Here is an 18,425-nt window from a genome sequence, read left to right on the forward strand (position 1 = left end):
CGTATTAGTATTTGTTTTTCTACAAGATTCTAGAGTTGGTTGATCCTCGTGCTTCTGTGCACCTCTACTGAGTGAGGCACACTAGTCAGCAATCCCTCTACTGGGGAGTCCCCCAAGTCTGGAAGAGAGATTGCCAGAGAGGAGGCTTCATTGGAAGAAGACTGTGAGGTTTCAACAACAGATCCCTTAGGTGCCCCTCCAGATGGGGCAGGGGACACCCCTTCAACAAGGGGTGAGGAAACCTCCGCTGAGGAGGGTTTAGAGGTATTGGAAATTCCAAGTGGAGAAGAAAGACAATTAGATTTGATAGTAACACTGCGCTTGTAGCAGGATCAGAGGAGGGATTGAGGAAGTTAGTGACAGAGTTTGAGAAGGTACATGAAAGAAGGAAGCTGAAGATAAATTTGGGCAAAGGTAAGGTGATGAGATGTACAAGGGAAGAGAGTGACAGTAGGCTGGAAGAGAGCATTAACCTCTTCACTCCGGGGCACATCGCATGTCTGGCAGCATTAGCTGCCTGACGTGCGATGTTGCGACATAATAATCGCATTATAAAAAATAAAGTCAGTGCTCAATCGTTCGTTCTCTTTCACCCGTGTAATTTGATAACCATAGAAAATATGATGAAGCCAATTTAGAGAGAATGAAGGTTACGTAGGTACGACTACAATAAATATAATCAAGATGGCGACGTCGGCATCATCGAGTACCCACTTGCTCCTCATGCCGCCTACGTAGGCGTCACCATATGGAAGTGGTTAAGGGTGAGAAACTGGAGGAAGTGGATAGTTTCAGATACTTGGGTGCAAATGTGACAGGAAAGGGAGGAGTGGGGGTGGAGGTAGAATGTAGATTGAGAGAAGTGAGTAAATGCCTTGGTATATTAAAAAGTGTAATGAGAAATAGACATTTGGGAATGGATGCTAAGAGGTTATATGATGGAGTGATTGTGCCAACAGCAATGTACGGGGCAGAAACATGGGACATGAGAGAGGAAGAGAGGAGTTTGAATGTGTTTAAGATGAAATGTCCGAGAAGTATGATAGGGGTTACTAGGCTAGATAGAGTGAGAAATGAGGTGAGGAGGAGAACAGGGGTGGAAAGGAAGCTGGGAGATAGGCTTGATGAAAGACTATTAGGATGGTTTGGACACATGGAAAGAATGAGTGAAGAAAGATTTCTAAAAGAAGTGTGGAAGGCGGAGGTGGAAGGAGTGAATATGAGGGGGCGTCCTAGGATGAGATGGATGGATGGGGTGAAAGGGGCTTTACAAAAGAGAGGAATGTCTGTAGAGGAAGGACGGGAGAGGACAGAAGATAGGGGTGAATGGAGAAGGGTTGTGTATAGATGAGGGTGGGGGATGGGGGGTGAGGATGTATGAGAAAAAATTTGACACAGCCCGAAGGGACTTCTCCCCGTTTTCTCCTTTTCTGCATGAGGGGACGGAGAGGGGGGTCGCCGAATTTATGAAGTGGCCTTGCTGTGGATGTGCTGTGTCTTGCAACACTGCTTCTGACCCAGGGCAGTGGACAGGATGCAGGGATGACCCATCATCCAGGAGGTGCCAAGATAGGAGGGAGGGTGGAGGGGAGTGGAATACATGGGAAATGAAATGGGTGGGAGTGATTTCTATGGCTTTTTCTTTTTGGCTACCCCCCGTGTAAGAGGGAAAAAGCCTTTGGTATATGTATGTAAATGATCAAGCTATGTGTTACATATATAGATTCAATGGTCTTGATTAACATTTGCTTTGAGTTTCATACATACATATACGAAGGCTTTTTTCCCCCTTACAAGGGAGGTAGCCAAAAAGGAAAAGGCATAAAATCACTCCCACCCATTCCATCCCTGAATACACTCCACACCCCTCCACCTTCCCTCTCATCTTAGCACCTCCTGGATGACGGGTCATCCCTGTACCCTGTCCACTGCCCTGGGTCAGAAGCAGTGTCTCAAAACACAGCACATCCACAGCAGGGCCGCTTCATTAAATCGGCGACCCCCCCCTCTCCGTCCCCCCATGCATAAAGGAGAAGACGGGGAGAAATCCCTTCGGGCTGCGTCAAAAATTTGCTCACACATACTACCTCACCCCCCATCCATTCCACCTCATGCACCACAACATCATCCATATACAACCATTCTCCATTCACTCCTGTCTTCTGTCCTCTCCCGTCCTTCCTCAACAGACACTTCCCTCTTCCCCAAAGCCCACTTCACCCCATCCGTCCACCTCATCCTAGGACGTCCCCTCATGTTCACTCCCTCCACATCTGCCTTCCATACCTCTTTTACTAATCTTTCTTCACTCATTCTTTCCATGTGTCCAAACCATCCCAATACTCTTTCATCCACCCTGTTCTCCTTCTCACTCTATCCAACCTAGTAACCCCCATCATACTTCTCAGACACCTCATCTCAAACACATTCAAACTCCTTCTCACTTCCTCTCTTATGTTCCATGTTTCTGCCCCATACAGTGCCGTTGGCACAATCACTCCTTCATATAGTCTCCTCTTAGCATCCATTCCCAAATGTCTATTCCTCATTACACTTTTTAATCCACCAAGGCATTTACTCGCTTCTCTCAATCTACATTCTACCTCCACCTTTTCCTGCCACATTTGCACCCAAGTATCTAAAACTATCCACTTCCTCCAGTCGCTCTCCCTTAACCTCTTCACTCCGGGGCACATCACACATCTGGCAGTATTAGCTGCCTGACGTGTGATGTTTCGTCATAATCGCATTATAAAAAATAAAGTCAGTGCTCAATCGTTTGTTCTCTTTCACCCGTGAATTTTGATAACCATAGAAAATATGATGAAGCCAGTTTAGAGAGAATGGAGGTTACGTAGGTACAACTACAATAAATATAATCAAGACGCCGACGTCGGCATCATCGCGTACCCACTTGCTCCTCATGACGCCTATGTAGGCGTCACCGTATGGAAGTGGTTAATGCTCACTTCCAGTCTACTGCCACTTTTACCCTTGTACATCTCATCACCTTACTTTTACCCACATTTATCTTCAGCTTTCTTCTATCACACACTCTCCCAAACTCTGTCACCAACTTCCTCAATCCCTCCTCCGATCGTGCCACAAGCGCAGTGTCGTCAGCAAACAACAGCTGGCTCACCTCCCACTTTTCTCCATTTTCTTTAACCATCTCCAATCCCTGACCCGCTACCCTTGCATTTACCTCTCACACTACCCCATCAATGTATAAGTTGAACAGCCAGGGCGACATAACACATCCTTGATGAAGTTCTACCTTTACCTCGAACCACTCACTCTCTCCATTTCTAATCCTGACACAAGCTCTACTACTCTCATAAAAACTCTTGACAGCTCCTAGAAGCTTTCCTCCTATCCCGTATATCCACAAAAACTCCCACATTGCCTTTCTGTCTACCCTGTCGTAAGCCTTTTCCATGTCCATAAAGGCCCAAAAAACATCCTTCCCCTTTCCTATAGCTTTCTCACATATCTGTCTTACCACAAAATTCTGATCTACACAACCTCTACCCATCCTAAATCCACACTGTTCCTCACCAATTACTCCCTCTGTTCCTCTCCTAATCCTCTCAATCAAGATCCTCCCTTAAGCCTTCCCAACTACACTTAACAAGCTAATCCCTCTGAAACTACTACATTCACACTTGTCCCCTTTTCCCAGGGAGGAAGACAAAGTCAAAGGCTTAGAGCTTCACTAGATGAAAAAAAAAACAGCCCTAAAGTGGCTGGCGATGGTCTTTGGGCTCTCCTACAGATTTTGGGAAGAGACTTTGGACTATTGATTGTGTTGTACAGTGTTGGAACGTTTGTCAATAGCTTTAAGTGGTAGGGAATGGGGAACAGTCAATGGTTGTCTACTCCTGTGTGAAAAAATGTAAGAAATATAGCTGAAGTTGATAGGGGCTATTTCACAGACCAAGTGTCAGCTCCTCCTGATGGAGACAATTTTTGAAAATGCAATGTTTTATTGTTTATATCACAGGACCACCAAATACAGGTACCCATCATTGGTCTCTTCAACAGTCTAAAGACTGAAATCTAAAGTGAGGCAAACATGAAGTGATTGATTGTACAAGTGTATTACGTATAATTATAATTAAAACCTGTATGTATAATTAAAAACTAATGCCATCAATATTTTTATCAGAGGAAAGCTTCAGACATGTTTCATGGTTATAATCTATGTTCCCTTTTATGTACATAAGGAACAAGGAAAAAATACACAAAATAATTTTACAAATGATCCTTATTTTCAATACACAAATAATAAGCATCGATTTTCACATATCTATATAGTTACTATCACAATATTCTACTGTAATTTAGTGATGTAGAGTATGAAATTAGATTGTGAAAAATGAGTACTTCACAACAATAGATCAAAGTGCCTGTCAGGTCCCTTACTAAATAATACAAGTACCAGCACATCTCAGGATGGGGTGGGGGGTAATAATAATATCTAATGCAATTTCTAATACAGGTTAGAAACCAGGTTTACCAAAACATGAACAAAACAGTCATACTTTTGACTTATGAACTCTTCAAACTTGATGCTGCAACTTAAACAAGCCTTCTAACTGGAAGACCAAAAACTTCCCCATCAGATAATCTAGCTTACATTTTTTTTCCAGACTGATGCTGGCACATACAGGAAAGGACAGCAGGAAAAAAAAACATAATGAATTCTCTTTATTCAGCAACTTGCTTTAAGTCATCCCAAAAATCCCACCTAGATCGTTCCATGGCTGACCAGAATTCTTCACTACGTCGAAGATAGTCTTTGTTGGCTTGATCAACATTGATTGGTGTATTCCACTCTGCAATTGAAGGAAAAGATACTAATTTATATATTCAAACTTCACCTTCTAATTTGGTGATGGGAGAGGTAAATGGAGAAAAAAGATGAGGTGCAAATGTTTTTTTAAATAATGACAGCAGGTAAGGCACCTGAGTTAGATGGGTGTAAGGAGTGTCTGAAGAAGGGAGGTACAGTAATAGTGGACTGACTAGTGAGGTTGTTCAATGTGTCTAAGGGAGGGTAAAATGTCAGAAGAATGGAGGAGTGCCTGTATAGTTCCACTTTACAAAAGAAATGGGGACAAATGTGAATGTAGTAGTTTCAGAGGGATCAGTTTATTGAGTGTAGCTGGGAAGGCTTACGGGAGGGTTTTATTTGACAGGATTAGGAGAGGAACAGGGGGGAATATTTGGTGAGGAAAAGTGTGGGTTTAGGAAAGGTAGGGGCTGTGTGGATCAGATTTTGTGGTAAGGCAGATATGTGAGAAAATTTTAGCAAAAGGCATGGTTTTTTTTTTTTTACTTTATGGATTTAGAAAAGGTTTATGACAAGGTAGACTGAAAGGCACTGTGGGAGGCTTTGCAGATATATGAGACTGAGAGAAAGCTGTTAAGGGCAGTCAAGAGTTTGTGTTAAAATTGAAAATGGAGAGAGAGTGGTTTGAGGTAAAGGTGGGGCTGCATTAGGGATGTGTCATGTTGCCATGGTTGTTCACTGTGTACATGGATGAGGTGGTGCAAGAGGTGAATGTGAGGTTAACCACTTCAGTACGGGACTTAAATCTCGCGGGCAGCAGCCAATGCCAGCCGTATGACGTGTCGTAATAATATTCGCATAATAAAATATAGGCACCGCTTATATCGATCGTTCTCTCTTTCACCCGCGAATTTTGAAAACCACAGAGAATGGGATTCAGGGCGCATTTGGGAGAATGTAAAAACACAGGGGCGACTACAATAAATATAATCAAGACGCTGATATGGCAGCGTCGCGAATCCACTTGCTCCTCATGACGCCTACGTGTGCGGCACCGTATGGAAGGGGTTAATGGTCAGGGGACTAGAGATGGTTAAAGAAAATGTAGAAAAGGTGAGCCAGTTGTTGTTTGCTGACAACACTGCTTGTGGCAAGGTCAGAGGGGGGATAAAGGGAGGTAGAATCAGTGACAGAGTTTGGAAAGGTATGCCATAGGCGAAAGTTGAAGGTAAGTGTGGGTAAAAGTAAAGTACAAGGGGAGAGAATGGCAGTGGGTGGGAAGCAATTCTTAAAGGAGAGAGGCTGGAGGAATTGGATAACTTTAGGTATTTGGGGTCACATATGGCAGAAAAGTAAGTGGAGGTGAAGATAAATTGTAACCATGAGAAGCAAATGCATTGGGGGATTAAAAGTGTCATGAGAAATAGCCATTTTGGGAAGAGATGCAAAGAAAAGAATGTATGAATGGGCGATTGTGCAGATGGCACTGTATAGAGCAGAGACTTAGAACTTGAGAGGCAAAGGAAAAGCTTAAATGTGTTTGAGATGAAATGTCTGAAGTATGGTAAGGGTTACAAAGTGAGTGAGAAATGAGACAGGGAAAGTGGAAGTGGAAAAAAGAGATGCGAGTTAGAGCTGATGAAAGAGTATTGGGATAGACAGACACATGGTAATTATGAGTGAAGAAAGATTAGTAAAAGAGGTGTGGAAGGCAGAGGTGGATGAAGTGAACTTGAGTGGATGACAGAAGATGAGATGGATGGGGTGAAATGAACACTGAACAAGAGAGGGAAATCTGTTGAGCAGTGAAGGGAGAAGGCAGGAGATAGGGGTGAGTGGAGAATGGCTATGCATTCATAATACTGTGATGCAAGGAAGAGGGTAGGGGATGGACAGAGTAGGGAGTGTTTATGTGTGAATAATATTTTGATGGAGCATGAAGGGATCTCTTTTCATCTTCTTTTTCTGCATAGGGGATGGAGAGGGGGGATCACCTATTAAGTGAAGTAGCCTCACTGTGGATGATGAAGATAGATGTGGGTAAAAGTAAGGTGATGAGATGTACAAGAGAGAATGTGACAGCAGGCTGTGAGTATTAAGGGAGAGAGACTAAAGGAAGTAAATAGTTTTAGATACTTGGGTGCCTATGTGGAGGGAAAGGGAGGAGTGGACGTAGAAATAGAATGTAGATTGAGACAAGCAAGTAAATGCCTTGGGGGATTAAAAAGTGTAATAAGAAATACACATTTGGGAATGGATGCTAAGAGGAGATTGTATGGAATGATTGTGCTGACAGCACTGTATGGGTCAGAAACATGGAACATAAGAGAGGAAGAGAGGAGTTTGTTTGTATTTACCTAGTTGTATTTTACAGGACGAGAGCTATGCTTGTAGTGACCTGTTTTTGTATCTCTCCACATCCAGTTTGTTCTTAAAATCTTGTATAGTTTTGGCGCTTACTGTTTCCCCGTTAAGTTTGTTCCAGACATCAACCACTCTGTGTGGGAAGCTATTCTTTTTCAAATCTCTTATGTACCTCTCCTTCTTTAGCTTCTTCTCGTGTCCTCTTCTGTCCCATTTCTATAAGTTGTCTCTATCAAGAACTTCCATCCCTTTCATAATTCTGCAGTCAGCAAATCACCTCTTTCTCTTCTCTGTTCCAGTGTTGATAGATATAATTTATCCAATTTTTGTTTGTATGTCAAATTTGAGTGTGTTGGTGCCATTTTTGTCACTGCTCTTTGAATTCTTTCTAATTTCCTTTTGTACCAGGTGCCCACTGTGTGGCAGCATACTCCAATTTAGGTCTTATCAGTGTAATTACTATTTTCTTTACCATTTCTTCATCCATGTAGTCGAAGGCCACTTTCATTGATCTTAAGTTAAAAGTCTCTCCAACTAGTTTATTGACATGTTTATCAGGTGTCAAGTCACTTGAGATAATTACTCCCACGTCCCTTTCTGAGCTGACTTTTTTTAATTCCTTGGTACCAATTTTATTTTGACCCAATATTCTATTTTTGCTTTTTCCAAATTCCTTTATGCTGCATTTCTTAATGTTAAAGTTCACTTCACATTTTTGACTCCATTCCCATATTTTGTCTAAGTCTTCTTGTAGCGATCTGGAGTCTTCTTCAGTGCTTACTCTCTTAAGTAATTTGGCATCATCAGCAAAGAAGTTCATGTAACACTTCACTCCCTCATCCATATCATTTATATGGCAAACATTAAAGGAACCAATACATAGGCCTGTGGGACACCACTTATCATATCTTCCCAGTTCAAGTTTTGTCTCTCAGTACCACTCTCATTTTTCTCCCATTCAAGAAATCTTTCATCCATTCCAGTAGCTTACCTTGTATTCCTATTACCTTAATTTTTCTTGTTAGTTTTTTATGTGGTACTTTGTCAAAAGCCTTCTACAAGTCCAAGAAGGCACAATCTGCCCAGCCATCTCTTTCTTGTATTATTTCTATTAATATTGAATAAAAACATAAGTTTGTGGTACTTGATCTTCCACTTCTAAAGCCAAACTGTTTAGGGTTTAGTATTTTATTATCTTCCAAGTGTTTGATCCATTTGTTCCTGATAACCTTTTCGCATATTTTTGCTACTGTGCTTGTAAGGGATACTGGTCTGAAGTTTGTAGGATCTTCTTTGTTTCCTCCTTTATATATTGGTACAATGTTTGCATTTTTCCAATCTTGTGGTACCTTTCCTTCTTTGAGTGAGAAATCTATTATCTTGTATAATTAGTTCATCTATACACTCTTGCAATTCCATCCGGTCCATATGATTTCCTAACATCTAGGTTTTTTATTTGGTCTCTTATTTCTTTCTGGGGTCTTTCTTGTTGCCCATCTTCTCAAATTTGTGAGCTCTCAATTGTAAAAACAGTCCTGAAATGTCTGATCATAACTACAGCCATTTCTATGCCATCTATATATTCTTCATCTCTTTCATGCAGTTTTTACAATTTTGTGTTTGTCTTTTAATTTATCATTTACATATCTGTAAAAGAGTTTAGGTTGATCCTTGCATTTGTCTATTATATCTTTTTCATAGTTTCTTTTTTCTTTCCTGATATTCACATATTCGTTCCTAAGTTTTATATGTTTGCCATTTGGACGTTTTTTTTTTTTTCCCCCCCATCTTTTCCGGGCTTTGTCTCTTCTCTTTAGCCTCACTGCACCTTCTGTTATACCAACACTTTATATAAGTCTCTTTTTGCTTCTTCTTTGGCACATATTTATCAATTCCTTCCTTGTACTTTTCTTTAAATATGTTCTTTTATCTTCCATCTTTGTTTCCTCTTCAGAAAATTTATCTCAATTTGCATTTTGGAATTTTTTTCTAAGTTTCACAAAATCCGTTTTATTGTACATTAACCTTCCTTCTCTATGGTTTTCATTCCTTCTTATGCTGTTTTGTTCTTTTAATTCAAACTCTATTAGTATGTGGTCACTTCCTGATTGGTGTCTTATACTCCATTTTGTTCACAATATCAGGTTCAGAAGTGAATACTAAGTCCAGTTTCGACGGTTCCTCATTGTTTCTATATCTAGTATTTTCCTTGACTCATTGTGTTAAGGTCATAAGATGGTCATATCCAGCAGAATATTGCTCCAATGTTCTTCTCCCCCTTTTACTACAGTTTCTTCCCAGATCCTTTGCGTTAAAGTCGCCCATAACTACTGTTACCACACTCTTTCAGTAACTCATTTAGAACATTCATTGTGTCTCCCAGTAATTTAGAATGATCACTTATCACACCAGGCCTATGTTTTTGGTGGCACATATACTACTACAAATTTTCTACTTTTCATATTATTATTTACAACTTTAATCATAATTAATTCTACATTAAAGGTGGGACTTCGTCAAGGATGCGTTATGTCGCCCTGGCTGTTCAACTTATACATGGATGGGGTGGTGCGAGAGGTGAATGCTAGGGTAGTGAGTCAGGGATTGGAGATGGTTAAAGAAAATGGAGAAAAGTGGGAGGTGAGCCAGCTGTTGTTTGCGGACGACACTGCGCTTGTGGCAGGGTCAGAGGAGGGATTGAGGAAGCTGGTGGCAGAGTTTGGGAGAGTATGTGATAGAAGAAAGCTAAAGATAAATGTGGGTAAAAGTAAGGTGATGAGATGTACAAGGGGTGAAAGTGGCAGTAGACTGGAAGTGAACATTAAGGGAGAGCGACTGGAGGAAGTGGATAGTTTTAGATACTTGGGTGCAAGTGTAGCAGGAAAAGGTGGAGTGAAGGTGGAGGTAGAATGTAGATTGAGAGAAGCGAGTAAATGCCTTGGTGGTTTAAAGAGTGTAATGAGAAATAGACATTTGGGAATGGATGCGAAGAGGAGACTGTATGAAGGAGTGATTGTGCCAACAGCACTGTATGGGGCAGAAACGTGGAACATAAGAGAAGAAGAGAGAAGGAGTTTGAATGTGTTTGAGATGAGGTGTCTGAGAAGTATGGTGGGGGTTACTAGGCTAGATAGAGTGAGAAATGAGGAGGTGAGGAGGAGAACAGGGGTGAAAAAGGATTTGGGAGAGAGGGTTGATGAAAGAATATTAGGATGGTTTGGACACATGGAAAGAATGAGTGAAGAAAGACTAGTAAAAGAGGTATGGAAGGCAGATGTGGAGGGAGTGAACATGAGGGGACGTCCTAGGATGAGGTGGATGGATGGGGTGAAGGGGGCTTTGGGGAAGAGGGGAATGTCTGTTGAGGAAGGAAGGGAGAGGACGGAAGACAGAGGTGAGTGGAGAATGGTTGTATATGGATGATGTTGTGACTGCATGGGGAGAAATGGGCGGGGGGGTGGGGGGTGGGGTAGTGTGTGTGAGTGAGTTTTGACGCAGCCCGAAGGGATTTCTCCCCGTCCTCTCCTTATATGCAAGGGGGGACGGAGAGGGGGGGGTCGCCGATTAAATGAAGCGGCCTTGCTGTGGATGTGCTGTGTCCTGCGACACTGCTTCTGACCCAGGGCTGTGGGCAGGGTGCAGGGATGACCCGTCATCCAGGAGGTGCTCAGATGAGAGGAAGGGTGGGAGGGGTGTGGAGTGTATTTAGGGATGAAATGGGTGGGAGTGTTTTTATGCCTTTCCCTTTTTGGCTACCTCCCTTGGAAGGGGGAAAAAGCCTTGGTATATGTATGTATATGTATGTAATTCTACATTATATTTGCCTTCATTTATCTTTGTCATATTTAAACCCTTTTTGGTCAATATCATGACACCGCCCCTCTGTTTATCTGTTCTATTTTTCGCCCAGTGGTTGTATAGACCTTGTCCCACCATACTTGTTGATAGAGGACCTTTCAGTTTTGGCTCCACAATTCCCATTATGTCAGGTTTCTCTATTTCTAGATAGTCGTTTAGTTAATTAATTCCAGAAATCATACATACATATACCAAGGCTTTTTCCCCCTTACAAGGGAGGTAGCCAAAAAGGGAAAGGCATAAAATCATTTTCACCCATTCCATCCCTGAATACACTCCACATCCCTCCACCCTCCCTCTTATCTTAGCACTTCTTGGATGACGGGTCATCCCTGCACCTTGTCCACTGCCCTGGGTCAGAAGCAGTGTCGCAAGACACAGCACATCCACAGCAAGGCCACTTCATTAAATCGGCGACCCCCCCCTCTCCGTCCCCCCATTGCATAAAAGGAGAGGACGGGGAGAAATCCCTTCGGGCTGCGTCAAATTTTGCTTTTATGGATATGGAAAAGGCTTATGATAGGGTAGACAGAAAGGCACTGTGGGAGGTTATGCAGATATACGGGATAAGAGGAAAGCTTCTAGGAGCTGTCAAGATTAGAAATGGAGAGAGTGAGTGGTTCGAGGTAAAGGTGGGACTTCGTCAGGGATGCATTATGTCGCCCTGGCTGTTCAACTTATACATGGATGGGGTGGTGCGAGAGGTAAATGCAAGGGTAGTGGGTCAGGGATTGGAGATGGTTAAAGAAAATGGAGAAAAGTGGGAGGTGAGCCAGCTGTTGTTTGCGGACGACACTGCGCTTGTGGCAGGATCGGAGGAGGGATTGAGGAAGTTGGTGGCAGAGTTTGGGAGAATATGTGATAGAAGAAAGCTAAAGATAAATGTGGGTAAAAGTAAGGTGATGAGATGTACAAGGGGTGAAAGTGGCAGTAGACTGAAAGTGAGCATTAAGGGAGAGCGACTGGAGGAAGTGGATAGTTTTAGATACTTGGGTGCAAATGTGGCAGGAAAAGGTGGAGTGAAGGTGGAGGTAGAATGTAGATTGAGAGATGCGAGTAAATGCCTTGGTGGATTAAAGAGTGTAATGAGGAATAGACATTTGGGAATGGATGCTAAGAGGAGACTGTATGAAGGAGTGATTGTGCCAACAGCACTGTATGGGGCAGAAACATGGAACATAAGAGAAGAAGAGAGAAGGAGTTTGAATGTGTTTGAGATGAGGTGTCTGAGAAGTATGATGGGGGTTACTAGGCTAGACAGAGTGAGAAATGAGGAGGTGAGGAGGAGAACAGGGGTGGAAAAGGAGCTGGGAGATAGGGTTGATGAAAGAATATTAGGATGGTTTGGACACATGGAAAGAATGAGTGAAGAAAGACTAGTAAAAGAGGTATGGAAGGCAGATGTGGAGGGAGTGAACATGAGGGGACATCCTAGGATGAGGTGGATGGATGGGGTGAAGGGGGCTTTGGGGAAGAGGGGAATGTCTGTTGAGGAAGGACGGGAGAGGACAGAAGACAGGGGTGAATGGAGAATGGTTGTATATGGATGATATTGTGATTGCATGAGGTGGAATGGGCAGGGGGATGGGGGGTGAGGTAGTATGTGTGAGCAAAATTTGACGCAGCCCGAAGGGATTTCTCCTCTCAGGACGGATTTGGAAGGCTGATATTAGTGTCAGTCAGGAGGCCCAGATGGGTTTCGCGGAGAGTGGCTCGTCAAAAAATGGCCAGCTCAGGGGAGTTGAGCGTGGAAATTGTTCACATCGATTTTGCCAGCTTCCATGGTGCTGGTGGCGGTTTGGCTATGGTGGCAGTTACTTTGTTAGAGCCACACGCTACTTGGTCCATTTGTGCTCTCCTAGACACGGGAGCGGCGGTGTCTCTTATTCATAAGAGCATTTTACCTGTCACCATGGAAGGCTCCCAGGTAGGTACCACTAGAATCATAGTGGCCGACGGTTCAGAGATGCCCAATCTTGGCAAAGTCGCTGTTAGGTTTGATCTCGCAGGGTTTCCGTTCCAACATTCTTTTTTCATAATCCCTGCTGAGGGTCTTCCTTCTAAGATCATCCTCGGGTTCGATTTCCTCGCTGCGCATAAGGTGACTTTGACATTCCGTCCATTAACATTCAAAATTGAGGGCAAGGATGTTCCAGTAATCCTTGCATGGACGGCCCAGCATTCACCACCGCTCATCGCCGTGTGCGAGGAGCGCCACAGTTATTAGGGGTAAGTGAAACAGCCACGTTCCCGGTTAAGACCATTGAGGCTCATTGGGTACCAGGTTTCTCAAGAGGAACCAAATGTTTAGTACTCAAGAGGCCAGACAAGCTCGCTCCCGCAGGTCAGGCCGTCTCGGCGCTGTTTACAGCACGCCCATACGCCGAGGGCGCCAGCCTGCTCGGCCAGGGAGTAGTAGCGCTGCTCAGGATGGAAGATGGAAAGGCATGGTGCAATGTTCCATCCCTGAATTTGGCCCCTGATACCCATGAGATCCGCTAAGACCAAGTGGTTGGGGAACTTACTCTCTTAGGGGAGATTGCGCTAGTAGATGGTGGAACTAACGTCTCGGTGGGAACGGTGCAGGTGTCTAACGTAGTGGATAGCTCTCGTGGTGATAAGTTACAATTGGAAGTAGGGAAAATTTTCCCTAATAAGCATAGCAGGGAAAGTATAGCTCTGGCCTCTTTGGTGGTCAAATATGGTTCTGTTTTTGCCTTACCAGGGGATCCACTTACCGTGACGCCTCACTTCTTACACAAGATTCGGACCATTGGACTGCCGGTCTACTGCAAATCTTATCCCATTCCTGAGTACAGAGGAGAGATAAGAGAACTCATTGGTGATATGCTCTGTAAGGGGATCATTCACCCATCTCGTTCTCCTTACAATGCTCCTGTCGTTCCAGTTGTTAAGAAGGATAAAACCCTTCGTCTTTGTCTTGACTTTCGTGCTCTAAATCGACACGTAGTTGATGATAGGTTCCCTCTTCCCCATATTGACTTGATGCTGCGAAGTCTCGGCTCCAGCATCATATTCTCACTGCTAGATCTTAAGCAAGGATATCTCCAAATCCTGCTGATGGAGAGCAGCTGTGAGAAAACGGCATTCTTGACGCCGGAAGGGCATTACGAGTTTACGTCTCTTCCCTTTGGGTTAAAAGATGCTCCATCCTGTTTTCAAAGGGTGATGAATCAGGTGCTAACGGGGCTGTTAGGGGTTAGTGCGATGGTGTACATGGACGATACAATTGTTCTGGGAACATCTTGGGTCGACCACCTCAAGAATCTTGAGGATGTCCTTCGGAGGTTGCAGGAGGCAAACCTCTCATTGAGGCTGGAGAAATGTCATTTCTTCCAGAAGGAGGTCACTTACCTAGGTCATGTTATACCCCAGGACAGGATAAAGCCTCAGCCAGATAAAGTCCGAGCCATCAAAACTTTTCCCCGGCCAGCGCATCAGAAAGAGCTGTTTTCATTTCTGGGATTACCGGGATACTACAGGAAGTTTATTCCTAACTTTGCAAAGATTCCGTGCCTAAGAGTGCCGATCAGGGAGTTTCGATTCCTCCCCGACGGACTCCTATATCATGCACGTAGAAATGCGTACCAGTTGGAGGAACTTCGCCTGGTATGCCCTGAAGGAGCAAAGGCAGCAGCCTTACGTATTGCCCATTGCCTTCCTATGGCGGGCCATGGAGGAGTCCAAGTTACTCTGTAACGGCTACAAAAATTTGCGTTTTGGCCGAAAATGTCGAAGGATGTGAAGGATTTTATATATATATATATATATATATATATATATATATATATAAAATGCAAAATCTGCATTACTTGCAAACCTTCCTATGACCTCCCAGTTCCACTTAAACAGTTTCCTGACGTAAATATTCCGTTTGAGAGAGTGCATGTTGATCTCATTGGCCCGTTAACCACCACCCTAAATGGTGCGAAGTATATCCTGACAGTAGTCGATGTACTAACCCGCTTCTTGGTTGCCATGCCCATTAACCACTTCACTCCGGGCCAAAATCTTGCGGGCAGCATTAGCTGCCAGATGTACAATGTTGCGTCATAATACTCGCATCATAAAAAATAGTCACCGCTTATATCGATCGTTCTCTCTTTCACCCGTAAGTTTTGATAACCATAGAAAATGTGATGAAGCCAGTTTAGAGAGTATGTCAATTACGAAGGGATAACTACAATAAATATAATCAAGACGCCGATATGGCAGCCTCGCATATCCACTTGCTCCTCATGCCGCCTACGTAGGCGGCACCGTATGGAAGAGGTGAATTCCAAAGAAGCGCGGACTGTAGCCTGAGCTTTCCTGAACCACGTCCTGGCCATCCATGGCGCTCCGAGGCAGGCGATCTCAGACGGCGGAGGAGAATTCATGAACGAGACATTCAAAGAGGTAATGGCAATGGCGAACATCAGCCATCATAAGATAACTCCATATCATCCCTCGAGCAACGGGATCGTTGAGAGGGTATATGGGACCATTATAAAAATGTTACGGTCCCTAGTCCAGGACAATCAAACAGGCTGGGATCAGATGCTCCCTTTAGCGGTCTTAGCCTACAATTCTGCATATCATAGAGTCCTGCAAGATTCCCCGCATTTCTTCTTGTTCCACAGAGACCCCGTCCTCCCTATAACTGAGTTCATCAGGCCCAGTGCCCCATGGTATAATACGGATAATTTAGCAGCCAAAACAATGGCTTTAGCAAACTCATGTTTCGACAGGTGCCAAAAGTTCATCGAGGCTGCAACAATTGGGAGGCACACAAAACAGCCAAGGGCAAGGATAAAGCAGCTCGCCCTTGGTGACAGGGTATACGTCACCGCCAAACCTAAGCAAGGGTGACAAAGAAGCTCCAGCCATTGTTCCAAGGCCCCTATAGGTTGATCAAACAGGTTAGTGATGTAATCTATTGCATCAAACATCTGCAGTCAGGACATGAGTTCTGTGTTCACACAGACAGGATACAGCAGGAGGGCAACCTCTCTGTGTGCAAGAATAAGAACGTAAGGAGAGCGTTCCCCACACATGAAAAGCAACTCCCAGAACTACTAGAGGATAGTGATTGCCTACCTCATTAGTAACGATTCTACACAAGCTAAGTAGCCTCTCTGTGTGCAAAAACACAAACGCTAGAAGCGCGTTCACCACACATTTGAAGGAATTCATTCTACACAAGCTAAGTAACCTCTCCGTGTGCGAAAACACAAACGCTAGAAGCGCATTCACCACACGTGAGAAGGAATTCATTCTACACAAGCTAAGTAACCTCTCCATGTGCGAAAACACAAACGCTAGAAGCACGTTCACCACACGTGAGAAGGAATTCAAACTTACCATCAGTGGTAGAGACTTTTTTTCTCCCAAACCTACCTTCATTGGCAGCGACCAGGTAACATTTTTCTTTCTTATGTTCTTCATAGCATTATTCTCCTAATGTTGGAAATTTTTGTGATAATAATGTATTCTATACATATTCATTGTGAGTGTGATCCACTCATAACCCCCCCGCTATCCTGTGCAAAGTTCCTGCCGCTGCTAATCTTTACAGATCTGCAAAGGACAAGCTTGCAGCCAGCAGCGAAATGCCCTGTGGCATCATGGCAGTTGGAGTGCCGGCGCGGGGCTCCACAACACGTCGGCAGAGGGAACACACGCATGTGCCCAAGCACATCGGAATGACGGGGGACGTGCCACAGTTCCAGCGTCAAGCGGAAGACGACCCTCTGCTGCGCGAGGGCAGGAGCCCCTGTGCCTTCTTTTTTTTAATATTTTTTCTTCTGTATTCAATTATATTTGTTGGCTAGTTTTTGCCGTGGAGGGTTTTTTCATCGATGTGATTGTTGTTTGAGGGGGCTCACCTTGGTGTGTTACCTTCAGACACATACGCATCGATTTTTCCCTCACACCGGAGTAATTTTTTTTTCTCGTTTTCGGTAGTCGCTGACTTTTTGTTGGCGGGGGGAGGGATGTGGCAAATTTGGTTTTAGCGCGTATCATAAACAAAGGCCTAGCTTGGCTTGGCTTGGCTTGGCCGTGCCCAGCCACCAGTTTCCCAGAGACGCGCCTTTGTTCCGGGTTAACTCCGCCCCATACAAGGTCATGTGACTATAGGCCTAAGGGGTGATTGGACAGCACATAGCAGGAAGCCGACTAGCATCCGATGCAACCCGCTCGGGAGAGAGGTCATTCCAGCTCTAGGAGGTGATGAAGACAGTCACAACGCGTGCCATTTCCAGGAGAACGGTTACTACTCAGTGTAAGTACAGCTTGCCCCATCTTGCCACATTCCATTCTTCCCGTAGTCGAACTCCGAAAACACATAAGTAGCTCACATAATAAAAGTAGAGCCAACACACGCCAGTGTTTTTGTCGGCCTATATCACCCGCTCGGCTATCATACCATAGACAGAGTGAGAAACGAGGTGAGCAGGAAAACGTGGGTGGAAAGGGAGTTGGGAGATAGGGTTGTTGAAAGAGTACTGGGATGGTTTGGACACATGGAAAGAATGAGTGAAGAAAGATTAGTAAAAGAGGTGTGGACGGCAGAGGTAGGAGGGAACATGAGGGGGTGATCAAGAATGAGATGGATGTAACCGAGTACTACTGGCAAATACCTATTGTTTGGCATCCATTGTATTGCCATGAAAACTGAACATTTGAGAAAATATTTCAGCAGGTTTAAATTCTGCAATTAAAAATTTTACTGCTCTAACTGTGCTGTATGGGGCGGAAACGTGGAACAAAAGAGAAGAAGAGAGAAGGAGTTTGAATGTGTTTGAGATGAGGTGTCTGAGAAGTATGGTGGGGGTTACTAGGCTAGATAGAGTGAGAAATGAGGAGGTGAGGAGGAGAACAGGGGTGAAAAAGGATTTGGGAGAGAGGGTTGATGAAAGAATATTAGGATGGTTTGGACACATGGAAAGAATGAGAGAAGAAAGACTAGTAAAAGAGGTATGGAAGGCAGATGTGGAGGGAGTGAACATGAGGGGACGTCCTAGGATGAGGTGGATGGATGGGGTGAAGGGGGCTTTGGGGAAGAGGGGAATGTCTGTTGAGGAAGGAAGGGAGAGGACGGAAGACAGAGGTGAGTGGAGAATGGTTGTATATGGATGATGTTGTGACTGCATGGGGAGAAATGGGCAGGGGGGTGGGGGGTGGGGTAGTGTGTGTGAGTGAGTTTTGACGCAGCCCGAAGGGATTTCTCCCCGTCCTCTCCTTATATGCAAGGGGGGACGGAGAGGGGGGGTCGCCGATTAAATGAAGCGGCCTTGCTGTGGATGTGCTGTGTCCTGCGACACTGCTTCTGACCCAGGGCGGTGGGCAGGGTGCAGGGATGACCCGTCATCCAGGAGGTGCTCAGATGAGAGGAAGGGTGGGA

General features: G+C 44.3%; 1 protein-coding gene across 1 annotated transcript in view; it reads right to left on the reverse strand.

Annotated features, from left to right (window-relative positions):
- Nucleotides 1-4,147: 4,147 nt before the first annotated feature.
- The window catches only part of LOC143023166 (tRNA selenocysteine 1-associated protein 1-like), a 55,413-nt gene continuing 41,135 nt past the window's right edge, over nucleotides 4,148-18,425 (reverse strand). The window contains exon 7 of the mRNA XM_076181684.1: nucleotides 4,148-4,838. Within this exon, the coding sequence (XP_076037799.1) occupies nucleotides 4,711-4,838 (128 nt within the window). The 3' untranslated portion in view covers nucleotides 4,148-4,710. The remainder of the gene's footprint in view (nucleotides 4,839-18,425) is intronic.

This window comes from Oratosquilla oratoria, unplaced genomic scaffold (genome assembly GCF_046742065.1).
Source record: "Oratosquilla oratoria isolate Oo_2021 unplaced genomic scaffold, ASM4674206v1 SCAFFOLD45, whole genome shotgun sequence".
In the NCBI taxonomy this organism is placed as follows: Eukaryota; Metazoa; Arthropoda; class Malacostraca; order Stomatopoda; family Squillidae; genus Oratosquilla; species Oratosquilla oratoria.